The sequence below is a fragment of the Lissotriton helveticus genome, chromosome 1_1 (genome assembly GCF_964261635.1).
Source record: "Lissotriton helveticus chromosome 1_1, aLisHel1.1, whole genome shotgun sequence".
Classification (NCBI taxonomy): Eukaryota; Metazoa; Chordata; class Amphibia; order Caudata; family Salamandridae; genus Lissotriton; species Lissotriton helveticus.
In genome coordinates this window covers 446498720-446526686 of record NC_136057.1, presented here as the reverse complement: position 1 = coordinate 446526686, position 27967 = coordinate 446498720, and the positions used below count along the sequence as shown (strand labels likewise).

Genomic DNA, 27967 nt, shown 5'->3' with positions numbered 1-27967 from the left:
CACCGGGGTGCCACTTGCAGTCACCTTCCTCTGTAGCCCTGCCTACTTACAATACACAAAACCCTGTCTGGGACGGTGCTGGCACCGCCCCTGGCAGGAAACCCTTTGTCCTTATCTCCTGCTCTGGGAGGACTCCCAGCAGCAGGAGGGCAGATTTGTGTCTCGGTGGCAGCATCCATTTTGTGGATGCTAAGGCTCTGTCTGACTTTAACCGGGGTTAGGGGTTACATACATGTCGTGTCCCTCTAGAAGGGTGGGATGCTAACCCCGTCGCCAGAATTGGCGAGGGGTTAGTATTCCAATTCGTATGACACCTTACTCGACATGTTTTGATAAAGCGATACCAGAGTTGGCATATAACCGCGAGGATTATAATGCACTTAAGAGTATATGGTATGCGATATCATGGAAACGGCTAAGGGATGGATCCCGAAAGCCGCAGACAGGCTCAGCTCATGCCAGAGCACCATCTCACACGATTCCAAGCACTCTGCCTTCAGGATTGTTAAGGCCTGCCATAGGAGTGACTGATAGGAGATCTGTGTGTCCATTTTAGGGTTAGATATAGGTATACTATATCTAAAGCAAAGGGTGATTACACCACCTTGCCCCAGCTGTCAAGCAGCCAGTTGTGTCAGATTTGGATGGCCAGCCAGGGGTGGCATAATACATGCTGCAGCCCCTGGTAGGCCCTGGGTACACCTATGCCCTGGGTACCTAAGGTACACTGTACAGGGACTGATAAGGTGACTCAGTATCCAATTTAGATATGTACCTAAGGTACATGGAATCCATTTTACAGAGAGAGCAGTAGGCCTGGGGCCCTGAATAGCAGGTCCCAGGTCAACTAAGTCAGAAAACCAGCAAAACACCAGGCAAAAAGTTGGGGGCAACCATAGTCAGGGATCTACCTTCCTACAGTAGTGGCCTCCCGCCGAGGGCCCATGCTTAAAGCTGAAGCTTCAGTCAATTAGCATATGCCTTCTCTACTACACCCACGAGGGAAATGCTGTATCTTTAGAATGGTGGTTTTTAAAAGTAAGTTAAATGACCTCAAGAGGACAGGGTAGAGGGTTAAAGGAAGCTGCAGCAATACTTAGTGAACGGTAAAAGTTTATAACTGTTTGACTTTTAACCATGGGACCAAGAGCAAAAGAAAAAAGAATTAAGTGAAGAAATATACAAGAAATCGCAGCCTATTCTACAATACGCAACAAATTAACCGAATTAAACAAGAACGCACAACACATATCAGACGAAAAAACACTAGACTGACGCAGGAGCACTAATACACAACAAGCACATTAAGAACATGAATAATTAACAAGGACTGACCAAAAACGAGCCACAGCTGAGAGCTTGGGCACCCACAAGACTAGCACGGCAAAACTCACCAGCCGTCTTCCTGGAGCCACCGCAATGGTTCCAGTAAATCAATTTTAGCAGGGTGGCGTGCGTGGGGCATTCTCTGCTTCAACCTGGAAGTCTGAGTTCAGCAGGGGTGCCTCTCCCCACCGCCATCCTGCTAGCAGTGCATTATACTGAAAACATGAATCAGCACTAGCAGCAGTTACATGTAGGCTCCTCTCCAGGGCAGAACTCACTGTAGAAAGTGAGAAAAGGTCACAGCAAAATCCTCCTGGGAGAAGGGTCGTGGCCGTTTGCATAAACACCAGGACGGATGTAGAGGATGAACTAAATAGTTATGTCCAGAATTGTTTTTTGCAGTTTTATATAGCGCTAACCCGACCAGAAGATACTGGAGTTTTTGGATGGGCATTGTTAAGCTGTCGGCTTGACTAGGAGAAACGAAACCCTGAAGGCAAAGCCCAAACAAGGAGGAGGGGCCATCACACGCTGTGCAATGTGATGGCTAATCAAAATGTTCGCTAAGTGAAATCGCCGGAAAGAGAGCTAAGCACCCAAAGGAGGGACATTTACAGAAATACACCAATAACAAGGCAGCATTTCTGAATGCCACATGAAAAACCAATGGCAATTGGTGGTTGGGCCAGAGTTCATAGAAGAGGATAGAACAGGTCGATCGAAGCTCAATCTAAAAAGTGGCACTTTCCTGCACTGCTTATGAAAAATCTTATGGATCCAGTCTGATGCCTGGGGGAAATTCTAAGGTAAGGAATATGCGGCAAGAATTCTCTATTAGAGATTACAAACAAAGCAGGCAGAGTTGCATGCCAACAAACAAGTTATTTACCTTTAGTAACTTTCTGGTAGCTACTCCAACTACATATTTCTGACCTTTAGAATATCTCCAGGTGCCAGACTGGATCAAGAGATTTAATTTTTAGCAGTGCTCCTGCACACCAGTCTGTGTCATGCAGCTCTGTGGTGGCTCCATACACTTAGAAAGTGACCGACTGGAGCTGCATATAAGCACCACCTCTGCACACTGATGTCAGTTTCATCAACTTTCTCCTTCTGTCCCCTCAGATGTACAGCATTAGTACAGTGTGCTGCATTCTAACTTTGGATCTTTTTATAGGCCACTCTACAGAGTGAGGAATCTGCAGATAGATCAGGCATCCACCAGAAAGAGCATTACTTAAGGTAAGTAACTTGCTCTTCTGATAACAGTATCTCCCAATGTGGTTGGTCAGGGGAGGGGACTCCGATTAAAATGTCGCTGTATCACTGTCGCTGTCCATGGTGGATTGAGCTTGCAGTCCTTCAGGGGGTTGATTGTTGGCTGGTGCATAACACATTTTCATACAGAAGTCTATACAGCTTGACAGTATTCTCTTGCACAATCCTCAAAGAGCTGATCATCCAAACAGTGGGCTTTAGTACAATTGATGTAAAAATCCGAATCCCTCTTAAGGTAATGGAGCATCTCCTCCTGTTTTGAGGAATAAGGTGGAGCAAAGTACGCTGCCATAGTAATGGACTTACTAATGTAGACACGAGTCACAACGTTTGGTATAAAGGCTGTTTTGGTCCTCAGCACCAATTTTTCTGGAAATAAGGTGGTGTAAGCACCTGCAGCTCCTCACACGCCTACTAAGCCCTACACGACACGGGACCTATGTACCTCTACCACCACCTTGCATTCCACATACCCACCATAAACCTCAGCTACACCCAACAGGCCCTAGCTATCGTATCAAGGATCCCCAAGACCACAACTAGGGAAGTTCCTTCTCCTACTTCGCAGCGAAGACCTGGAACACCCTGCCTCTCCACCTCAGGCAATCACAATCACTGCCTCAATTCAGGAAGGACCTGAAAATCTGGCTCTTCGACCGAACCAAAGCGCCTTCGATGGACTCCTCCCACTCCCACATACCCCTTAATAACCTTACGGGTGATAAGCTGCACTTTACAAGCCATTGGTTGATTGATTTACTTGCTGATGTAATCACAACGATGAAAATAGCATTTAGACTCAAGAATTATAAAGAACATCTGTGCATTTACTCAAAGGCCATGCACATGAGAAACATTAAGAAAATGTGGGTTCTAATTGTGGCATTAAAAAAGGTTGGGGGGCAAACATTTAAAGAAAACATTTTTTTGAAAAGCATTACAACTGAATACTTAAAAAAACCTGTTGATTATGCAAACACAGAAAGGCCAAAAGTACAGACGAATAACATTTCAAAATGTCCACAACAAACAAAACTAACAAAATAACTAAGAAAAGAACATCTGAAAGTTTGGCTTTTAAGGGGCTGGTTTTTCGGGGCTCCCTCCACGCAACAAAGTTGCCCCACTTCCCAGCATAGAAAGACTTTTGAAAAAGGGTGCATGTCCACAAAAATTACATCAATCCCCAATGTCAAGGAATCAAAAGCATTTGAGTGCCACTGCTTAAACTCCATGCATGTTTGGACAGCCTGATCGGAGGGCAAATGCTTGAGCCTTGGGTCAGTCGGAGGCAATCAAGTTGATCTGTGCCCAGTCTGTCCGGATCTTCCTCAGAACTCGAAGCAGAAGAGGCACCAGTGGAAACGCGTACAAAATGTTTTCATTCTATTCCAGCTGGAATACGTCTTCAAGTAAAATGCATTCACAAGGGTGGCAAACAGGTTTAGCTAGGGCAAATTGGCTGAAGATACTCTGAGGGACCATATTTTTATTTTATTTTATTTATTTTTATTTATAAAGTTTTATATAGTGCGAACCCGAGGGATAACAGAGTGCTTTACAATATGATGGGAGGAAGGACAAAAGCAATATCTATAACAATATCCATAAGAGGAAGGGAGAGAAAGAATATACAGTGCAAAATACAACCAGGAGGGTAATACAAGTCATGGTCCATAAGACAATGTCTGTTTAGTTCATCTACTCTGCCATTCAGTGAACGTGCTACGTTATTGGCTACCAGGGAGATGTACTGCTAGTCCAGCCACCTCCAGAGGTATAGAGCCTTCTGGAAAATGATCTAGGACCTCAATCTGCACTGCCTGCTTCAGTACCACGAGAGAAACGGCACCAATGTCCCTTTGATGGATGGCAGGAAGGTTTTATGGCCAGACGGATTGCCCGAAGCTTCAGAAGACTGATATGAAGTTGATTCTCCGTCATAGACCAGCGGTTTGTGATCTACAGCTCTCCCAGGTGGCCTACTTGCCTCAGCAGTGACGAGTCTACGAAAACTGTGAAGCCTGTGTGGAAATGGAGAGTGGTTTGCCTTACGTCAGGTTTGTGTTTGTCTTCCACAACAGAAGATCCTGAGCCGTCTCCTTCGAAATCTAAATGGAGTCAGAGAGACAGCCCTGATATTGGCCAAATCGGAACCTGAGGTACCACTGCATGGCCCACAAATGTCATCTGGTATTTGGGACAAGGAGGATGCATGTGGCCAGCAGTCCAAGAAGCCTCAGAACCGCCCTTCCCAAGACTCAGAAATGAGCCTTAAACATCGGCATCATATCCTGAACATCTGGACTGGCTTAAGCAGTAGAAAAGCCTTGAAACATACTGTATTCAAAAGAGCCCCATGAAGCTAATCCTCTGCATTGGCACAGATAGGGCTCTGGCTCATTGATGGAAACACCAATAATGTCGGGTTTCATTGCAATTCGAAGGAGGTATGTGACTGACTCCAGCGAGCCCAACTTCAGCAGTTCTCAAGGGTGGGGTATTGGGTAAGGAAAGCCGGGTCACCAGGAGAATGGCAATGGGGTCAGGCAATCATCTTGTGCACAGGAGCCCCTATGCAGGTTTTGGCCGAGGCATGACCTTAGCGAGGGCTTTGTTAAAGGGGAGAAGAGATTCTGTGGGGGTGACGAACAAGTTACTTACCTTCGGTAACGATATATCTGTAAGAAACAGTAGTTAGTATTAGATTCCTTACCTTAGAATATCCCCAGGCGTCAGTCTGGATCCGGAAACTTTTGCGTAGCAGTACCCCTGCGCGTCGGTAGGCGTCGTCTGCAGGCGTCCCCTGCGGCTCCGCGTCCGTCGTCGGCGTCGTGCGCCGTGATGACGTCGCTGGAGTATATAGACGCCGCCTCCGCGCGCTGACGTCAGTTCTTTGTGCACAGCTTTTCCACGCCAGAACACGCAGAGCCATGTGAGAACCAACACTGGTGCCATTTGAAACTAGGGCCCTGAAAGGGATGTCCTTAACCCTAGGTATCAGTTCGCAGAACGGGGAGGATGGGTGGGGCGGTAAGGAATCTAATACTAACTACTGTTTCTTACAGATATATCGTTACCGAAGGTAAGTAACTTGTTCATCTGAAAAAAACAGGTTAGTATTAGATTCCTTACCTTAGAATAGATACCCCAGCAATACCAACCCCGGTGGTGGGTCTGCGAACCAATACAATCCTACACCAGAAAGTCCTGGAGGACCGAACGGCCAAAGAAGCCATCCCTCCGGACTTGACTGTCCAGGCAGTAGTGCCTCGCAAAGGTGTGCAGCGAGGCCCACGTAGCCGCCTGGCAAATGTCCTGCAAAGGGACTCCCCGGCCCAGGGCAGTAGTAGCCGCCGTGGCCCGAGTGGAATGGGCCCTCAGCCCAACCGGAGGCTCCTTCCGAGCCAAAGAGTAGCACGCTTTGATGCACAAAACGACCCACCGAGAGATGGTCCGTTTATGTACCGCCCTTCCCTTCTTCGCACCCACGTAGCCAACAAACAGTTGGTCATCCACCCGGAACTGGCGTGTGCGATCCATATAAAATGAAAGCGCACGTTTGGGTCCAGACGATGGAGCCGCTCTTCATCCTTTGAAGGATGCGGAGGCGGGAAGAAGGAGGGTAAGGTGATGGACTGCCCGATGTGAAAAGCAGAGACTACTTTGGGCAGGAAAGAAGGTCTAGTTCTCAGAACCACCTTGTCTGGATGAATTGACAGGAAAGGAGGTTTGACAGAAAGAGCCTGGAGCTCACTCACCCTCCTGGCAGAGGTGATGGCAACCAGGAAGGCAGTCTTTAAAGTCAGGAGACGGAGAGGACAGGAATGAAGCGGCTCAAAGGGAGCGCACATCAAGAAAGTCAGACCAGGTTCAAGTCCCACTGAGGCATCACGAACGGAACAGGTGGATACATGTGTGTGATGCCCTTCAAGAATCTTGTTACAATAGGGGACCTGAACAAAGAAGGTTGATCAGGCAGCCGTAGAAAGGCCGAAAGGGCAGAAAGGTAGCCCTTGATAGTGCCCAGAGCAGAGCCCTGCTGGGCAAGAGAGAGAAGAAAGAGGAGAACCTCGGAAAGAGGGGCAGAAAGAGGGTCCACAGCCTTTGCTGTGCACCATGCCACAAATCTGTTCCACCGGCAGGCGTATACCGACTTTGTGGAGGGACGCCTGGCTGCCAGAATCACATCACAAACCTCAGGAGGCAAGTCAAATGGCCTCAACTGTCGCCGCTCAATCTCCACGCATGGAGGTGGAGACTGGACAGGTTCGGGTGGAGGACCGTCCCCTGCTGCTGCGACAGAAGGTCCTCCTGAAGGGGCAGGCGGATCGAGGGACCGACTGACATGCTGAGTAGCTCGGGATACCAGTACCTTCGAGCCCAGTCCGGAGCCACAAGGATAACTTGGGCCCGGTCGCGCCTGATCTTCTTCAGCACTCTGGGCAGAAGTGGTATAGGCGGAAAGGCGTACAATAGACCGCAACTCCACTCGCGCCGAAAGGCGTCGCCGAGCGAGTGCCGTCTTGGAAACTCCAACGCGCAGAACTGATGACATTGCGCGTTCTCTTCTGTGGCGAATAGATCTAACCAAGGCTCTCCCCATTGCAGAAAGAGGCCTTTCGCCACGTCCGAGTTCAGACGCCATTCGTGATCCACCGAGCACCGACGGCTGAGTTCGTCCGCCCTGGCGTTCAGAGAACCTGCCAGGTGTTGAACCGTCAGAGTCACGCTCTGACGTTCCAGCCATTGCCAGAGACGCAGAGCCTCCTGGCAAAGAGTCCACGACCCCACTCCGCCCTGCTTGTTGCAGTACCACATGGCGGTGGTGTTGTCCGTGAACACCTGCACTACACTCCCGTTGACAAAGGGGAGGAATGCCTTCAGTGCTAGGCGAATCGCCCGCAGCTCCAACATGTTGATATGGAGCCGGGACTCCGCCGGAGACCAGATGCCTCTGATCTCCGCCTCTCCCAAGTGGCCTCCCCAGCCCTGGAGGGACGCGTCCGTCACAACTACGTGCTCCGGTTGGGGAAGGGAGAGGGATCTGCCTCTGACCCAATCGCGGTCCGTAAGCCACCACTGCAACTGTCTCGCAGTGCCCTCCGAGATCAGGACATGGTCGGATAGGTTGCCTTGATGCTGGGCCCACTGAAACCTCAGGTCCCACTGCAGAGCCCGCATCCGCCACCGGGCGTGATGCACCAGAAGGATGCAGGAAGCCATCAGCCCCAGCAGCCGCAGCGTCAACCTGACCGAAACCTGGGATAACGGCTGAAAGATTGGAATCAGAGCCTGAATATCCCGGACCCGCCGTTCCGGAGGATAAACCCGAAACTGCGCCGAGTCGAGAACCGCTCCGATGAAAGGGAGCTTTTGAGAGGGACACAGGTGTGATTTCGGCACATTGACGGAAAACCCCAGCTCGTGCAGGAGGTCTGCCGTCATCTGAAGGTGGTGGACGACTGTCTGGGGCGAGCCCGCCTTCAACAACCAGTCGTCGAGGTAGGGGAAGACTGAAACCCCTAACCGGCGCAGATGAGCTGCGACCACCGCCATCACTTTCGTGAACACCCGTGGGGCGCTGGTAAGGCCGAATGGGAGCACGATAAACTGAAAGTGCTCGTGGCCTACCGTGAACCGCAGGTAACGTCGGTGGGCCGGCAGGACGGGGATGTGAAAATACACGTCGTGCAAGTCCAACGCCACCATCCAGTCTTGTGGGTCCAGAGCAGCCAAGACCTGAGCCAAAGTCAACATCTTGAACTTCTCCTTCCGGAGGAAGCCGTTGACGTTCCGTAGGTCCAAGATAGGACGTAGGCCCCCCTTGTCCTTCTTGGGTACCAGAAAGTAGTGGGAATAGCAACCACACCCTACTTCTGGCCCAGGAACGCGCTCGATGGCCCCCTTGGCCAAGAGGGCCGTAACTTCCTCCTGCAGAAGTGTCAAGTGGTCCCCCGACACACGGTGGTTCTGCGGTGGCATGGCTGGAAGAGTGCTCTCGAAGGGGAGGGAGTAGCCCCTTCGGACGAGCTGCAGCACCCACCTGTCCGATGTGATGGTGCGCCAGCGGGAGTGGTGATGGCGAACCCTGCCACCCACTGGCGTCACATGGGCCCGAAAGCTCGGACTAGGAGGATTTGGAGGTTGATGCTGCGGGGGGAGGTGTGGCCTGACCTCGCCGCTGTCCCCGACCGCCTCCACGGCGGAATCCACGGCCGCCACCGCGTTGAGAAGTGTTCTGCGGTGCGTGGCTGGCAGCACGTGTGGGACCGCCCCTTCCGTGGCCACGAAAGGAGCGAAACGAACCCGTTTGCTGGCGCTGGGTCGAGAGACCCAAGGACTTGGCCGTGACCCTGGAGTCCTTGAAGCGCTCCAGCGCGTGGTCCGCTTTGTCGCCAAACAGGCGACTGCCATCGAACGGCATGTCCATCAAAGTATTTTGGACATCCGGCGAAAAGTTGGCGGATCTCAGCCAGGCGTGGCGACGAATCGCCACCGTCGTGGACATCGCTCTGCCTAGCGAGTCGGTCGTATCGAGACCACACCTGATGGAATATCGTGCTGCGTCTCGGCCTTCAATCATAGCCTGACCGAGCTTTGCCCGTACCTCCTGCGGGCATTGTGGCAGACACTCCGCGACCGTATCCCACAGAGAGTGGGTGTAGCGGCCCAAGAGGCATGCGGTGTTGCAAGACCGCAGTCCCAGACTCAGGGACGAGAAGACCTTCTTCCCATACTGGTCGTACCTCTTAGATTCCCGGTCGGGCGGGCCGACGGGAATGCGGTTTGGGAAGTCGAGGCCTGGATCACCAGACTCTCAGGGGTGGGATGGGTGGACAGGAACTTGGGGTCATCCGGACACGGACGGTGGCGTCTGGCCACGTTCCTATCAACAGGCGAACCTGAAGCGGGCCTGGACCACGTGCCCAAAAGAACGTCTGTCAAGGCTTCGTTGAACGGCAGCAGAGGCTCCTGTGGGCATGACTGCGGTTTGAAGACCTCAGTGAGGATGTTAGGCCTCACGACCGCAACGGGGGGCTCAAGGCGCAAGGCCTTGGCAGCCCTCATCAACACCACTGAATAAGCAGCCCCAGCCTCCGAGGCCACAGTAGGAGGCGAGACAAAACCAGGGTTAGGAGAATCGTCCAGACCACTGGCATCACCCAAGTCACCTGTCCAGTCCACGTCGTACTGACACTCGCGTGACAGAGGGTCCTCAGACCCCTCCCAACCCTCTCCATAATCTGCATCCTCACCATATTCTGAGTCAATGATGTAGACCGGCTCCTCGGGGTCAATGGGCCCCATCGGCGCCGGACTCAGCGTCGGATGACGCCGGTCCGACTCCGCGTCCGGAGTAGGAGAGGGAATGGGGGTGTCGCCGCCCGGAGCCGGCGCCGGAGCCCCGACGCCGGCCGGAGCCGGCGTCGGAGTCCCGGCGCCGCGCGGAGGCGGCACCATGGGTTGCCCCGATGGAATCGGCGCCGGAGAGGCCGGAGGACCAGCCGGCGTCGACCCTGAAGGGCCCAGCGGCGCCGGGGCCGGAGCACCCGATGGCGTCGGGGCCGGAGCACCCGAACCGCTCGGGCCCCCGGACGGGACCACCGGGCCCGCAGGCGCCGTAGGCCCCGTCGGAGGAGACAGCGCCCTCATGGCCATGAGGAACTCCTCTATCTCCTCGCGCGCCTTGCCCAGGGACCGTCGGGTATGGAGCAGGCAGCGCCGGCGACCCACGCGGAGCCGCGGGGGTGGGGCCACCCGAACCCCCGGCCGCATCGCGCGAGCGTCGGGGGGAGTCGGGGGTACGATGACGACGCCCAGACTTCTTGTGCCTCTTACCTGAGGAACCAGAGGAATGGTGACGACTTCCGGAGCGCTCGTGGTGGCTCCGCGACCGCTCCCTCGACCTCCGGCCGGACCGGGACCGCTCCTGACGCGGGCCTATACCCGGAGCTCGAGTAGCTTGCGGGACCGCTCCCGCCTAGCCTTACTCGTCAAGGCCCGGCAGTCGACACAGGACTCCACGTCGTGGTCCGCGCCCAGGCACCGGAGGCAGAGTCGGTGGTGGTCCGTGACCGACATCGTGCGGTCACACCCGTCACAATTCTTAAACCCGGGCATCCTATAGGCACCTTAGAGTTAGAAAGAATCAAAAAAACTTTGGTCAAAAGACCGGAGTACTGCTCTTCGGATCTGCGCTAACTGGCGCGGAAAAAAGAAGAACTGACGTCAGCGCGCGGAGGCGGCGTCTATATACTCCAGCGACGTCATCACGGCGCACGACGCCAACGACGGACGCGGAGCCGCAGGGGACGCCTGCAGACGACGCCTACCGACGCGCAGGGGTACTGCTACGCAAAAGTTTCCGGATCCAGACTGACGCCTGGGGATATTCTAAGGTAAGGAATCTAATACTAACCTGTTTCTTTCAGATTCCAGGTTTAGGCACCTCTGTCAAGATGTTTGTCTTGATTGTCACTGAAGGCAGTGTAAGGTCCAGGACCTCACCCACCCTCCTCACCACCATTGCAAATAAGGTCCCTTCCTCCATAGCCACACTAGTAAGAGAGACTGGGCCAGCATCTGGGGAGGTGTCCACACCATAGGCATCTGCCAGTTTCTTATACGAGTTATCCATGGGCGCTTCCCTGGAATCGCGAAAGCCATAAGGATCCACAGATTCACCCCAATCGTATTCCCTACAGGGCATATCAGTAAAAGGAGGACCTGTCTCTGACTAGGGAAGTAATGTTCTGACCGGCACCAAAGTTGACATCGGGCAACGCAGAACTGGCTCCTTATCACAGCTGGGTATAACGATGTGGTCAGTGACACTGAGGGGCATCGATGCCACCATGAACTGTGCCACTGAAACGGGCTCCAAGGAAGGTTATGGTCTCACCACATGAGAGAAACAGATCCAAAGGGTCCAACTGGCGCTGACGGAAATTTGTGCGGTCATATGTTGAAACTGTGGGACCTGAAGGCGCTCCAGAAAGGTTGGACTGTCAAAATATGAGGTGTATGGCCTCATAAAAGTCCTTTAGCTGGGTGGGGTAACTCAGGCTCCAGGAAATTCTGGGAAGTGAGGAGTGTACCCAGACTCAGGCTACTCAACTGACGTGTGGGAGCGGAGCCTAGATTTGTTGCATCGGTCCCGATTCTCGTCCGAGGCTTGGACTGGTGCAGCAAAGTTAAAGAGAGCTACGGCTACTTTTACTTTATAAAGATTTCTTTGTGACTTACCTGACGATGACTTTGACTGCGACAATGACCGTTGGGAACGGCTCCACGAACAGGCCTGGGACCTTCCTTGTGACCAGGATCTGGAGCATCACTGAGTCGACTGGCATCAGATGATCAAAGCCTCAGAGAGAACCCCCGACCCGCCTTCGGGTTCACAGCTTGACAATCGGGGTAGGCCTTTGAGTCTTGGCTTGGTTCCATCCACCAGAAACAAACTGGTTGGGTGTCTGTCACAAACATCTGCCTTTGACACAGGTTTTTAGGGGGTGTCTGGGAGCAAAAGCTCAAAAGAATCTAAACAAAAAGTGGAACAAATAGTCCAAAATACAGACTGGTTGCTCTCGACAGTGCAGAAAGAAAAGAAACAGTGTTTGTATTACTGTGACGCTTTTTCTGATATGCAGCCTATGAGCTAATTGCCTGCTATTATTTGCCTTTTTTTCCTGAAAATAAAGGGCTGTGTTGCAACACTATTACAGTATATCTATTCTGTTGCAGTGTTCATATTAGAAATTATTTTGTTTTTCTAAACAATCCATGTAATATTACCATATTAACCTATTGGAATTACATTAGGCTGTATATTTATGTATGTGTACATGTATATATGTATGTCTTGGAAGCACTCTGCACTTGTTTTTCTAAACATACACATATGGATTAGTTACTTACCTGTAATCCTAGTTCTCTTCCAGGGGTATAGTCATTAAAGTCATAAGCACTGAATAATCTCCGCCCATGAGCGGAAACCCGGAACATATAATAAAATATATATATATGTGTAAATATATATAACAATAGTACATAGTACTAAACAAATTATACACATATATATGTATAAACCAATAAAATGCAGCCCAACATAACCCATAGGCTAATAAAGCCATAATTACATATTTTCTGCAGTATGAAAATAAACTATATAAACAATGCAATAAAAAGGCATGAGCCTCAAAAGCATTCCATAATCAACAAAAAACCTTTTATTTTCATCAAAGAATTTGTAATAAAAGGTAATTAGCCTAAGAAGGCTGCATACAGAAAAACTATCCCTGTACAGAAATTCAGACTGACACCTAGCCTTTAAGGCCTCAGAGAATCTGAACACTTTGCCTTTAAGGCCTCCAGGGGAACTCTATTCCCATCATGCACCACAGGTGACAGTTAGGACAGTTCTTTTGTACGGTACAGTAAACTTAGCAGGAATCTGCATCTAGATACACAATATTACTATATTCAAAAAACCATAAAACTACTGCTCCCCCGGGGAGGCGGGAGGGTGCTTATGACTTTAATGAGTATACCCCTGGAAGAGAACTAGGATTACAGGTAAATAACTAATCCTTCTCTTCCAGGGGATACTCATTAATAGTCATGAGCACTGAATAGAGTAGCAAGCTCATACCCACAAAACGCGGGCGAACAGAGAAAATGATAACAACAGCTGTAACACACAGATCTCAGCTAGAATTAGCAAATACATTTCTAAGAGATGCTTGCCCAACTTGTGCATCTGCCTGTGTGTCAAATTTCTGCCATAGAAACATTTCTAAGGAGAGCTATGGTAGAAGCTTTCCCTCTTGTAGAATGTGCCTTTGGTCTTCCTGACAAAGACCTATTTGACAACTGATAAGTTAGAAGGATACAAGAAACAATCCATCTAGCAATGGACCTCTTAGATGCTGCAGAGCCTGTATTAATAGGACCATAGTTAATGAACAAACAGTCTGATTGTCTCAAAGTCTTTCTTCAATCCAAATAAAACTTAAGGACTCTCTTCAGATCTAAGGAGTGAAGAGCCCTTTCAGCAAGACCAGTAGGGTTTGGAAAAAAGGTAGGCAAGGTTATGGCTTGATTAATATGAAAATCTGACACTACCTTGGGCAGAAAAGCAGGATGCGTCCTGAGTACCACTCTATTAGAATGAAACCCAGTAAACGGTTCTTTGCAACACAGAGCCTGAATCTCGCTCACTCTACGAGCAGAAGTAATAGCCACCAGGAACGCTACTTTCCAAGTTTAGTGTTGCAAGGAAGACTTATGTATAGGTTCAAAAGGAGCACCCATTAACTTAGTTAACACCACATTAAGCTCCCACGGTGGAGAAAGAGACCTGACTGGCGGATACACCTTTCTCAAACCTTCCAGAAAATCCTTTACTACAGGCATCCTAAAAAAGGAGGCCTGAGTAGGTGATTTTCTGTAAGCTGTGATCGCAGCAAGATGGACCTTAATAGAACTAAATTGAAGACCAGATCTTGCTAAATGTAAGAGGTAGGGCAAAATCACCTCTTCCTGACCATGGATAGGATCAAACCCATTACTCTCACACCACAGGTAAAATCGTTTCCACTTAAATCCATAGGATTTCCTTGTAGAAGGCCGTTTCGCCTCCTTAAGGATGTGCATACAGTCAGGATTCAACTGCAAGTGTCCATACTGGATGAATTCAGGAGCCATGCTGCCAGGCGCAGGGAGGACAGAATGGGGTGGAACACTCTCCCCTTCTGATTGGACAGAAGATCCGGGCGACACGGCAATCTCCTGTGTGGTACTTCCGACAACTGAAGGAGATCTGGAAACCACCATTGTCGTGGCCACTCTGGGGCAATCAGAATCATCCTGGAGTCGGTTCTGTACATCCTGTTGATTACTGTTGGTATCAACGGGGTCGGTGGAAAAGCATACAGTAAGTTCTGACACCAGTCTATCAAAAGGGCATTCCCTTGAGACCCGCTCTGGGGAAACCAGGACGCGAAGACGGGGCATTTTGCGTTTTCCGCGTCTGCGAACAGATCGATATCTGGTGTTCCTCATGCCTGAAAAATACTGTTTGTGACTTCCTCGTTGAGAACCCAATCGTGAGCCTCGACGAAGTCTCTGCTTAGGAAATCCGCCTGTGAGTTGAGAGCTCCCGGCAGATGTACAGCTGTTATCGACAAGTCTCTCGCCAGTAACCAATTCCAGATGGTCTGGGCTTCTATGGACAGAGTCCTGGACCGGGTACCCCCCTGCTTGTTTAAATAATATATTGTTGTTGTATTGTCTGTTTGCACCAGGAGGGACCGAGACTGGAATGATGGAAACAGGGACTTGAGGGCTAAATGAACAACCCGAAGCTCCAGCAGGTTGATGTGATAGCCCTTCTCTGAGTCGGACCATGGCCCTTGTACTTGGAGAGGGCCCATATGAGCACCCCAACCCTGGAGTGAAGTGTCCGTGATCAGAGTCTGCACCGGAGGGTCTTGATGAAACGGAACACCCCTCATCAAGTGTGATCTCTTCATCCACCACCTGATGGAATCCTTGGCGGACTGATGAAGAAGAACTCGGTCCTCCCAACATCCCGTCCTCTGACTCCACTGATCCTCTAGACACTCTTGTAGAGGACGCATGTGCAACCTTGCGTTTGGAACTATGAAGATGCACGATGCCATGGATCCCAGAAGAGAAGATACTTGACAAACTGTCGGATAAGTGGATTGACGAAGTAGTTGACACTTTGACCTGATTGCTAACCACCTCTCCTCCGAAGGACACACGTTTTCTCTTTCTGTGTCCAGAAGAGCTCCCAGGTAGTGCATCCGCTGAGTAGGGTTCATAATCGATTTTTCGAAATTGACCTGGAGACCCAACTTGTGCATGAGATGAAGACATATGGACAGATGATCTTCCAACAGAAATGGGGACGAACTTTTTAGGAGCCAGTCGTCCAAGTAAGGATAGATAAAAATTCTCAGCTTCCGAAGGAAGGCAGCAACCACCACCATACACTTGGAAAACGTTCAGGGAGCTGACTTCAGCCCGAATGGAAGTACTGCATACTGGTAGTGATGAACAGACACTTGAAACCTGAGAAATCTGCAATGCCTTTTGGAAATTGGAACATGAAAATATGCATCCTTCAGGTCGATGGAACACATCCAGTCCCCTTGATGTAACTGAGGGAATATTTGATGGAGCGCTAACATTCGAAACTTTTCTTTTCGAATGAACCTGTTCAACAGTCTCAGATCCAGTATGGGCCTGAATTCTGCTTTGGGACCTTTCTTTTTCACCAGGAAAAAACGGGAGTACAGACCTTGGTTTCGCTGTGGACGAGGGACTTTCTCTATTGCTTTCTTGCACAGAAGGATGTTTGCTTCTTTTTGCAAAAGCTTTAGATTGTGATGAAAAATTACCTTCGGACTGATAATGGGAGGAGGTTTCTTGAATTTTAGGAGGTAGCCATTTTGGATAATGTTGATGACCCACCTGTCCTTTGTTAATCTTCTCCACTCGTCCAAGTATGACGCAATGCTTCCTCCTACCGGAGTGGACAACAGCTGCGGAGGAAGTCTCTTCTCATTGCTTCTGAGGCTGTTTTGCAGCAGAGGACAGTTGTCTGTTTCCTCCCCTGCCTCGCCCTGGTATGCCCTGTTTAAATTGAGACCTCTGTTGGTTCTGGCCTTGATTTTGCGAAGACCAATTCGACAATTGACCACGTTGCTGGAACGACCTCTTGTCGTAAGGACGAAAATTACGCCGGCGGAAGTCTTTCTTCTTCTCCAGGCCCACTGCCTTCAAAGTGTCTAGCTCCGACTTCATCTTGGTCATCTCATCATCCACATGAGATCCAAATAATGTCGACCCGTTGACGGGTATATTAACTACCTTTCTTTGGGCATCCGGCTTAAGACCCGCGAGACTCATTCAAGCCGATCTTCTGGAGCATACGCCGTGGGCATAACCGTGCGCTGCCAGATCAGCCGAATCCGCAGCCGCACTTATACTTTGGTTTGCCACCAAACCACCTTCTTCAACAATCTCCAGGAAATCTTTCTGATCTTCCTTTGGAAGGTTGTCTGCAAACCTCGCCATAGAGTCCCATAAGAGCGCGATCATAGCGACCCAGCAAAGCCGCAGCACTGGCCACTCTCATGCCCGAACCAGCTGTGTTACACATCCTCCGGCCCAAGGAATCCATATTTTTGCTGTCTTTCTCCGGTGGGGCAGATGAGACAGATGTAGCCGAATGGGCCTTCCTGGCTGCAGCCACTATGAGAGAATCTGGTGGCGGATCTGTGTGCAGGAACATATTTTTTCCCAATCCTTGAGGGCCCTGATCCCACTGTCGCTGGCATCAAGAATGTCTTCATTGCCGGTTCCAACAAACCCGGCACCAGTGGAAGAAGAGGTCTAGCAGAGGACTTTTGATGTAAAGTCTCAAATATGACAGAAGATTTCACCTGAGGCACTGTCATAGTAATGTTGAATTTACTCGCCCCACGACACAAAACCTCATTGAAGGTTCCCAAATCATCTACAGGCGAAACCCTAGAGGGTGGTGTTGATGAAATCGTGGGCGAATAGTCTCTGTAAGAAGACCTTGTTGGAGATGAAGAAGTAGGAGATCTATGTCTTCTCTCAGGAGTAGTAGATCGATGCCTACTGCGTTCCCTAGAGCGCGAACGCCTTCGCACTGGAGATCTGGATCTCCTTGGAGACCCACCAGTCGTTGGTCTCGAAGCCTCCAACGTCAGTGGTCTTTGATTAGGTCTTGGCTGCATCTTCCAGTGACGGATGCTCTCTAGCCATCTTGGAGACATACATGCAGGTGGTGTTTTACGCACCGGAGATCCCTCCGAGGAAACCTGCACAATTTGTATTCCCAATGAAGAAGAAGAAGCAGATGAGGAAGCAGTCCTAATTGAATGTGGAGACCCAGAAGCTGGAGCCTGCACCTCTCTAGGGACCAACTGTCTTTCTCCTGCCGCTGACTTTCTTGACATCGAGTCAGAATGAGCCACCACTGAAGAATCTTGGTGTGGAGAGGCTCCGACCACTGGAGATCTGTTCACCGATGCCCTTGACTGCAGGTTGTGTGAAGCAGACCTTGGAGGGTCATCCAACACCCTCGATGCTGATTCAGACCTCGACAAAGACCTATGAGAGGTCCGAGAGGCTGATCTAGAATGCCTCGACGTCGACCGTGAGACAAGCAGTGGAGACCTCGATGTCGACTGGACCATCTCAAGCCTCGAGCCCGAGGAATGCCTCGACGTCGAACCATGTCTCGACGGCGATCTGGATCGTCTTCTCTTTTCAGGTCTCGATGTCGTACCTTCGTCTCTCGACGTCGATCTGAACTTTTCTCTCGAGGTTGATCTCACTCTTCCTCTCGACGACGACCGCACTCTCTCTCTCGACGTCAGATGTCTCTACGTCGATACGCTTCTCGACGGCGACCTCGATCTCTGATTCGACGCCAACTTATGCCTCACCGGCGATGTCTTCAACGTCGATGCAGGTTTCTCTGGTCTCGACGTCGATGGTGATCTTGATTTCGCACTTACTTTCTTCGACGTCGATGCTTCCTGATGACGTTTTTTCTTGCTTTTACCTTCAGGAGAAGCAGATCTTCGACGTTTTGAATGAGAAGGGGACCTTCCAGATGACAAAACACTCTTTGCCCCCTTTTCACGACGTCCTTCTCTCTCCATAAGCCCCAAGAGCCGAACCTTTTCTCTCTCTTTCAAAGTTCTGCTAGAAAGCTTGAGGCAATGATAACATTTTTCAACATCATGTGTGGAAGGTAGACAAGCCACACAAACAGAATAAGGATCTGTTTTGGACATCTTCTTCCCACAGGAAGGACATTTATAGAATAAAGGTGGCATAACTGACTAACATTTTTCCAAAGATTTAGTCAGAAAAGGTAGAAAAACACCACCAATAGCCAATACTGTCAAACAAGACAGGAAAAAACTAAATTCTGACTGAAAAACAGCCAAATTCAGCCGAGCTTAAGTTCCAGGTTCCTCACAGAACAAGCCGGAAAAAAGAACTGACCTAACTGTCACCTGTGGTGCATGATGGGAACAGAGTTCCCCTGGAGGCCTTAAAGGCAAAGTGTTCAGATTCTCTGAGGCCTTGAAGGCTAGGTGTCAGTCTGATTTTCTGTACAGGGATAGTTTTTCTGTATGCAGCCTTCTTATGCTAATTGCCTTTTATTACAAATTATTTGATGAAAATAAAAGGTTTTTTGGTGATTAGTAAATGCTTTTGAGGCTCATGCCTTTTTATTGCATTGTTTATATAGTTTATTTTCATACTGCAGAAAATATGTAATTATGGCTTTATTAGCCTATGGGTTATGTTGGGCTGCATTTTATTGGTTTATACATATATATGTGTATAATTTGTTTAGTACTATGTACTATTGTTATATATATTTACACATATATATATATTTTATTATATGTTACGGGTTCCCGCTCATGGGCGGAGATTATTCAGTGCTTATGACTATTAATGAGTATCCCCTGGAAGAGAAATATGTATATTTTTATATATGGTCCGGGATCCAGCACGTGGGCGGGGATTATTAAGTACTTATGACTATTGATGAGTATCCCCTGAAAGAAAACTGATATTAGAGCGCAGGGGTGGCGCCTATGTAGGCACTGTCCACATCACTGCCCATGCCTATACGGAGCTGGTAAACGTCACCTACCGGAGCGCAGAGGTGCTGCTCAAGATTTTCTACATACAGTCTGATGCCTGGGGAATATTCTAAAGTAAGGATTCTGCAGCTAGAAGTCTCCATCAGAAATAGAATCCCTTAGGAAATAATGTTAAAATAAATCTATTTACTGTGACTTTTTAAAAGTATATAACATTTAATTTAATGTAAAAATGTGATACCATATTCAATAACTTTTTTAAATTAAAAAAGCATTGCAACTTTAATTTAAAATATCCATTAATTTGAATGAATGATATACATAACGTTTTGCAATTTTTAATACTTAAGTAAATATAAACATTTTGCTTAATGTGGTTTTTTATGTAAACATTTAAAAGTAATTCAAATTTAATTCAATATTTAAATGAATGAAATATTTAATACAAATGTAATGTTATCATTGTGAATAGGCCCTATAGTTTCCACTTGTGTTCACTCATAAAAAGAACAATATTCATACCTGTGCACTAGTGTTTCGGCAGAGTTTTTTGTAAATTTGGTCGATAGCCACCGACACATGTTCAAAACACTGGCTGAACATTTCATATCGCCTTTTTTTCACATGTTCATATTCTTGCCTGCATTGCCTGACTTTCCTTCTGCTGGCTTCAAACTCTTATGAATAAACAAAAACACTTTCTTATTCACAAGAACAAAAACGCAGAGTACAAATAAGCAACACGTTTCCAATTGATTCTTTTATCTTTACTTATAAGAAAGATGTTCGCGGTGACCGGTTAAGAGCAAGCACGCTGACGACACCAAAGTTCAGGCTAATCATGAGATTGATGATGAAAACCACCAAATTCTGAATGAATACTCAAAACTGCTTGACTAGCCTGATTAACCTCCCTGCTTGACCTCCCTGCCTCTGCCCCTGCGCTGAACCCAACCTTCTTGCCTTCCGCAATCTCCTGAAAACCTGGCTCTTCCCATAAACCTTCATCTTCAATTTCCGTTAGCTCACTCACCAGCGCTGGGACGCTCCCAGGCAGCCATGCGCTCTATAAATCCTCCTTTCATTTCATTTCATTAAATGTAAAGATATGTAACCAGTCAGTAGCTTCAAAATGGGTGGATTTGAGGAAAAAATCAAGAATCTTAGGGCATGTTCAATAACAGAATGAATCTTTGGTCAGTGATCCTTAACCTTTTGACTTCTATGGACTCCCACTGAAGGTGTCCTGGAAGCCGGGGACCTCACCTAAGTGATCTCTATGATAGGAAGCTCAAAACAATACAAAAATAAGTTAAAATCAAAATATTACACAAATTATGAAAAATTTTATTTAAATTAAAAACGAAAAATATACAAAAATCAGAAGTTTAATGGGAAGTTTGGGTTTCAATGTTTGGATTCACTTCCAAAAGACACGGGGCCAGATGTACAAAGCTTTTCTATGTTCTCAAACAACACAATTCCGGGAATTTAAGTGTACAAAGGCCCAAATGCGATACAGTAAGCTATTACAGAAAACCCATTTAGGATTGCGATTCGGTATTTAGGAGGGGAGTGTGTAGGGCGTCCCATTCTAATAACGAATCGCACTGGCATGTTTTGTGATTGAAATGCGGTCGCAAAATATTTGCAATTTACCATGTAGGAAGCTGGCTCTGTATATACTATACCAAAGGAACAAGTCACTTACCTTCAGTAATGATGTATCTGTAAGTGACATACATTAGTTGAGGAATCCTTACCTTAGAATTATCCCCAGAGCTCAAACTGAATACAGTGAATTTAATTTTCTTAGCAGTACCCCTGCGTGTCCGAAGGTGGCGGTGGTCGAATCCTCATCTGTTGCTGGTGTTGTGGTTGCTGGGATGGCGTCGCGGTGCCTACTTAGATGCCGCCCCTGCACGCTGACGTCAGTTCTGACACGATTTTCCATGCCAGAAGCGCGAAGCCATGAAAGACACGGACCACTGGTGCACCATAACTAGGGCCCTGTAAGGGAGTCCCAATCCCTAGAAGGCGGTTCACAGAGCAGGGAGGATGGGTGGGGAGGTAAGGAATCCACAACTAACGAACAAGTTACTTACCTTCAGTAACAATATATCTGTAAGAAACATAGGTTAGTTATAGATTCCTTACCTTAGAATTACCCCCAGGCGTCAGACTCAATCCGGAAAGTTTTTCGTCAGCAGTACCTCTGCACGTCGGACGGTGGCGCGGGTGGCTCCACGTCCGTCTTTAGCGCCATGGTCGCTGGGATGACGGTGCGGTAGCTACTTAGACACCGTCCTCGAGTGCTGACTTCAGTCCTGTACACGACTTTACGCACAAGAAAATCAGAACCATGCAAGACACTGACCACTGGTGCACAAAACTAGGACCCTGAAAGGATGTCCTTAGAAATCAGTTCGCAGAACTGGGAGGATGGGTGGGGCGGTAAGGAATCTATAACTAACCTATGTTTCTTACAGACATATTGTTACCAAAGGTAAGTAATGTGTTCATATGAAAGAAACAGCTAGTTATAGATTCCTTACCTTACAACAGATACCCCTCCAATAACAACTCCGGAGGTGGGTCTGCGAACCAAGATCACACCAGAAAGTTCCGGAGAACAGAACGGCCAAAGAAGCCGTCTCTCCGGACTTGGTTGTCCAGGCAGTAGTGTCTTGTCAATGTGTGCAGTAATGCCCACGTAGCTGCTTGTCAGATGTCATTCAGAGGGACCCGTCATTCCATAACAGTAGTGGCTGCAGTCGCCCTAGTGGAATGGGTGCATAGTCCCACTGGAGGCTCCTTTTTAGCTAGAGAATAACAGGCTTTAATACACAAATGGCCCAGCTAGAGATGGTCCGCTTGTGTACAGCCTGGCCTTGCTTGGCGCCCATGTAGCCAACAAAGAGTTGGTCATCCACCAGGAACTGTTTTGTGCGATCGAGATAGAAGGAAAGCGCACGTTTTGGGTCCAGGCAGTGGAGCCTCTCTAGAAGGATGAGGAGGCGGAAAGAAGGTGGGCAAAGTGATGGTTTGCCGAATGTAAAAGGAGTTGACCATCTTGGGAAGAAAGGATGGACGAGTCTTAGGACAACCATGTCCGGATGTACAGCCAGAAAAGGAGGTTTTGATGAAAGAGCCTGGAGGTTACTCACTCTTCTGGCAGATGTGATGGCTACCAAGAATGCAGTCTTAAGAGTTAAAAGTCGTAAAGGACAGTTGTGAAGCAGCTCAAAGGGAGCGCACATCAGATAGGTCAAGACCAAATTCAAGTCCCACTGAGGCATTACGAAGGGGATAGGAGGAAAGAGATGAGTAATGCCTTTCAGAAACGATTTACAACTAGGGACTTGAAGAGAGAAGGCTGATCAGGAAGCCTTAAAATGGCAGAAATGGCAGAGATAGCCCTTCTCAGTGCCCAGAGCAGAGCCTTGCTGGGCCAAATAAAGGAGGAACAAAAGAACCTCAGAAAGAGGGGCAGAAAGGGATCCACAGACTTTGCTGCGCACCATGCCACAAGTTTTTTCCATTGACAGGCGTATACCGTCTTAGTGGAAGGACGCCTGGCTGCCAAGATTACGTCACAGACTTCGGGAGGCAAGTAAAACGATGTCAACTGCCACCGCTCAATATCCACGCAAAGAGGTAGAGGCTGGGCAGGTTCGGGTGGAGGACTGTCCCCTGCTGCTGCGACAGAAGATACTCCCGAAGAGGCAGTTGAAGCGGAGGATCGATGGCCATGTTGAGTAGCTCGGGATAGCAGACTCTTCGTGCCCAATCCGGAGCCACCAGAATGACTTGGGCCCGGTCGCGCTTGATCTTCTTCAGCACTCCAGGCATAAGTGTTATAGGCAGAAAGGTGTACAACAGACCGCAACTCTACTCGCGACGAAAAGCGTTGCCTAGCGAGTGCCGCCTTGGAAATTCCAACGAGCTGATTTGCTGACATTGCACATTCTCTTCGGTGGCAAATAGATCTAACCGAGGCTCTCACCACTGTTGAAAGAGGTCTTGCATCACCTCCGAGTGAAGACACCATTTGTGATCCATCATGAACCTGCGGCTGAGTTCGTCCCCCATGGCGTTCAAGGAACCTGCCAGGTGTTGAACCACCAGGATTATATTCCTTGATGTTCCATCCATGTCCAGAGGCGGAGGGCCTCTTGACATAGGATCCACGACCCCACCCCGCCCAGTTTGTTGCAGTACCACATGGTGGTGTTGTTGTCCGTGAACACCTGCACTACTCTTCCCCGGACAGAGGAAAGGAATGCTTTCAGTGCAAGCCGGATCGCCCACAGCTACAGAAGGTTGATGTGGAGCCCGGACTCAGCCGGAGACCAGAGGCCTCTTCTCTCTCCGCCTCACCCATGTGGCCACCCCATCTAAGTAGTGATGCATCGGTCACCAGTGGTGAACTCTGGTTGAGGAAGGGAGAGGGATCTGCCGTAGACCCAATGCTGGTTCGTTAGCCGCCACTGCAATTGGTCTGCAGTGCCCTCTGAAATCTGGACGCAATTGGACAGATTCCCCTGATGTTGCATCCACTGGAACTTCAGGTCCTTGAACAGCTCGCATATGCAACCTGGCATGACCCACCAGCAGGATGCAGGAGGCCATCAGGCCCAGCAGCTGGAGGGTAATCCTGACCGAAACCCGTGATGAGGGCTGAAAGATCGGAATCATAGCCCGAATATCCCGGATACGCTGCTCAGGAGGATAGACCCGAAACCGCATCGTGTCCAGAACCTAGGGGTGTGGAATTTAATGAAATATGTACTTGTCCATGGGACAAGTAGCTTCATAAATCTACTTGTCCTGTAACAAAATCCACTTGTCCCTTTGGTACCATGTAGTGTGCTGTCAAATAATGGCCGCAATCTCTTTATAGAAGAGCTCTGATAATAGCCTCTCTGGTTAAGTCAGGTTAATACTATAGAAGGATTTGAATTTTGGAGATTTTCACCAGCTCTCCTCTAATCTTTTCCCATACTCAGAAAGGTCGGAAACTTACCCCTGACAACGGCAGAAGTAAAGTTTCTTCCAGGGCTGGGAAAAATGTGGTTGGAGAAAAAGTGAACTTGTAAACACTCAACAGATTTCAACTGGGGCATATTCATATTTGCTCACGCTAAGATGCAATTCACAAATATTTTCTAGGACTACGGTTTCCTGGCCTACTTAAGGAAATTCATGTGCATTCATAAAAAACGTAAATCTGCATTAATACAAGGACATTAATCACGGGTGCACTTTCGTGACTTTAACATTTGAGCCCCTAATTAATTTTGAGTTAACCAAAACCTTTTGTTTTTATTAAAATGCTATCTCTTCCTATCTGTGAGCTGGCTTTGTTGTGTGTGACCACATTCTGCTCTTTTACAAAGTAGTTTTGTTCAGTGCCAGGAATTTCTATGGCAATGTGGCCTTTATGAGACCAAATACAAGCGGTCTAGTAAGAACGCGCTGGCAAACAGCACCACGCCTACCTGATAATCCCACGGTAGAGAAAGGAGCATAGTGTAGGCCAAGTGAGTAACCAGAAAATGTAAATACCCACCCCCCCCTTTGATCCAAAGTTCTTATGACACCAAGCAAGTGAAAAAGTCCTTGGAATCCTTTCCAGAATAGCTCTCTTGTCTCTTCCATCTAAGCATCTATCCATTCATCCTTTCACCCACTGATATAAAGCATTTCCCCTTTACATTGGCACCCGTTCATTCTTTTATCCATTAGCCTTTCACCAATCTGTTCGTCCATCTGTTCATACTGTCAGTCCATCCGCTCATCCATAGCAAAACCTACCCATCCATCTCCAAACCTATCCATTTCAACCATCCATTCTTTCGCTCATCCATACACCCTCCCTTTCACTCCTTCTATACACCCTTCCATTCACTCCACCTATCCACCCTCCCTTTCACTCATCCTTCCACCCACCCATCTACCCATCTATCAAGCCATCCTTCCACTCATCCATCCATTTATACTTTACACTCATTCATCCTTTCGCTCTCTAATCCTTACACCCTGTAACCCATCCACCCTTTCCTTCATTATAACATCCTTTGTCCATCCACCATCCCCATCACTCAACCATCGCGGTCACTCATTCATCCATCCATCCATCTAGCCAGCCACACATCTACTCACTCATCCTTTCACCCACACATCCATTCAAATTAATTAAGATCCTTTGTCTGCCGAGCTGCAGACAGAAGAGACCCATCAAGTGCTCCACCTCTACTGTAGCTGCTAAAGCCTATCCTGCCATCTCCAAACCTATCGATCCAACTGATCCATCCCGACTTCCTTCCACTCCACACATCCTCCTTTTCACTCCTATTCATCCACCCTTTCACGCATCCCTCCATCCATCCTTTCACTCATCTATCCACCTACCCTTTTACTTCCTCTATTTATGCTTTCGCTCATCCATCCACCCTTTCACCCATCCATCTTCCGTTTCGCTCATATATCCATCCATCCTTTCACTAATCCCTCCATCCACCTTTACACTCAAACCTTCCATCCATCAACCCTTCCACCCAGCCACCCACCCATCCATCCATCCATCCATCCCCCAACCAGTCAGCAATCTATTCATCTACTCTCTCACCCATTAATCCACCCTTTCAATAAGCGTCCATCCTTTCACTCATCGGTCCACTTTCAACCTATGCATCCACTCACCCTTGTACTTATCCTACCATTCTTTCACACATCCATCCATGCATTTATCCATTCACCCTTTCACTCCACTCATTCATCCATCTATCCATCCAGCCTTTTACTCATTCATCCATGCATCTATCCATTCACCCTTTCACTCATTAATTTATGCCTCTATCATCCACTCTTGCACATATTCATCCATGCATTGATACATCCACCCTTTCACTTATTCATACATGCATCTATCCATTCACCCTTTCACTAATTAATTTATGCATCTATCATCCACTCTTGCACGTATTCATCCATGCATCTGTACATCGGCCCTTTCACTTATTCATACATGCATCTATTATCCACCCTTTCACTCATTCATCCATGCATCTATTCATCCACCCTTTCACTCACCCACCCACCCCTTCAAGTCCACTATGGGCCTTTGTCTGCGGACCTGCAGACTGAAGAAGCCCATCAAAAACTCCACAGCTGCTGTAGTTTCTACAGCGGTGTGTTCACAATGCCCCTGGTGCAGGCACAAAGTAAGATGAGAGGCCTATTTCGAGGACAGAATTGGGGGTGATCGTAGGCTTGCATGATAGCCCATGTGGAAACTAATGAGCTTTAATGTAAGCCCTCGATGATGTAAAATATGAGAGGCCAAGCAGAGCAGGTCAGGGATGTCAGAGAGACAAATCGTCCTGCCTAGAGAGTCGGCGGTATCCAACCCACAACGGATGGTAAAGTTTGCTGCATCCCTCCCGGTGGCAACAGCCTGAGAGAGTACTGTCCGGGCCTCCTTCGGACACTGAGGCAGCATTTGCGCAACCGTGTCCCACACAGAGTGGGTATAATTGTCCAATAGACATGCAGGGTTTACCGACCGCAGCCCCAAGCTGGCGGAAGAAAAACTCTTCTTCCCCAGATGATCCAGCTTCTTGTATTCCCTATCTGGTGGAGCGTTTGGGAATGCACAATTGGAAGTAGAGGGTTGGACCACCAAACTCTCAGGGGTGGGGTGTTGGGAGAAGAAAGTGGGGTCGCCCGGGGCAGGGCGGTGGCGTCGGACAATCATGCTTTCCACGGGAGCCCCTATGTTTGGCCTGGACCAGGTGTCCAAAAGGACTTCGGTGAAGGCTTCATTGAATGGCAGCAGGGGCTCCGAAGAGCTCACTTGCGGTTGAAGCACCTCCGTCAAGAGGTTAGTCCTGACCACCACTGTAGGGAGCTTGAGGTGGAGAGCTACGGCCGCCCTACGCAACACCACTGTGTATGACGCTCCATCCTCCGTAGCCACGTAGGAGGAGACAACATGCCAAGGTCAGGGGAGGAATCAAGACCACTGGCATTCCCCGGCTCCTCTCTCCAGTCCGGATCATACTCCAACTGGTCGGTCAGAGGGTCACCTAACCCTTCCCACTCCTCCTTCTCATTCTCTGGGTGCCAATCTGGCCTGAAAGGGACCCCAGGAGTAAACAGGGGCACAAAAACCCCACTCCGTGCCGGATCCAGCGTCGGTCGATGCCGTTCCGGTTCCGTGTCCACATCAGGATGGAGGCAGGGGTCGTCCCGGTGGGGGCACGACCAGCGTTGAATGCGGGTGCGGTGCTGGAGGAAGCAGCGCCGATGGAGGCGTAATGAGGTCAACTGGCGCTGATAGAGATCCAGGCCTGGATCCATGGGGGCCCTGCGGCGCAGAAGGCCTAGGACCCCCAACCAAATCCGCGGGGCCCAAAGGCACGCCCGCGGGTTCGGGCTGCCCAAAAATGGCATGCATCGCCTTGTAAAATTGACAAAGCTAGGCAGGGGTCGCTCTGGATCCCGGGAAGGGAGGGAAACTCGGAGTCGAGCCTTGAGGCTCCGCATGCGGAGCCACGACAAGGGTGTGAGAAGTTGGCCTGATATATAGTGCTCACTATTCTAGTGATCACTTTGTATCATACCAAACAACCCTTATTGATGATTGGTTGTAAGTCAACCTTATT

The 27967-nt window shown here is 48.9% G+C and overlaps 1 protein-coding gene across 3 annotated transcripts in view; it reads right to left on the bottom strand.

Moving 5' to 3' along the window:
• SMC1B (structural maintenance of chromosomes 1B) overlaps positions 1-27967 on the bottom strand; it is a 2760606-nt gene that overhangs the window by 318576 nt on the left and 2414063 nt on the right. For all 3 annotated transcript variants that reach the window (XM_078673832.1, XM_078673834.1, XM_078673833.1), the window contains one exon: positions 19821-19975. In XM_078673832.1, coding sequence (XP_078529958.1) covers positions 19821-19975 — 155 coding nt within the window. The remainder of the gene's footprint in view (positions 1-19820; positions 19976-27967) is intronic.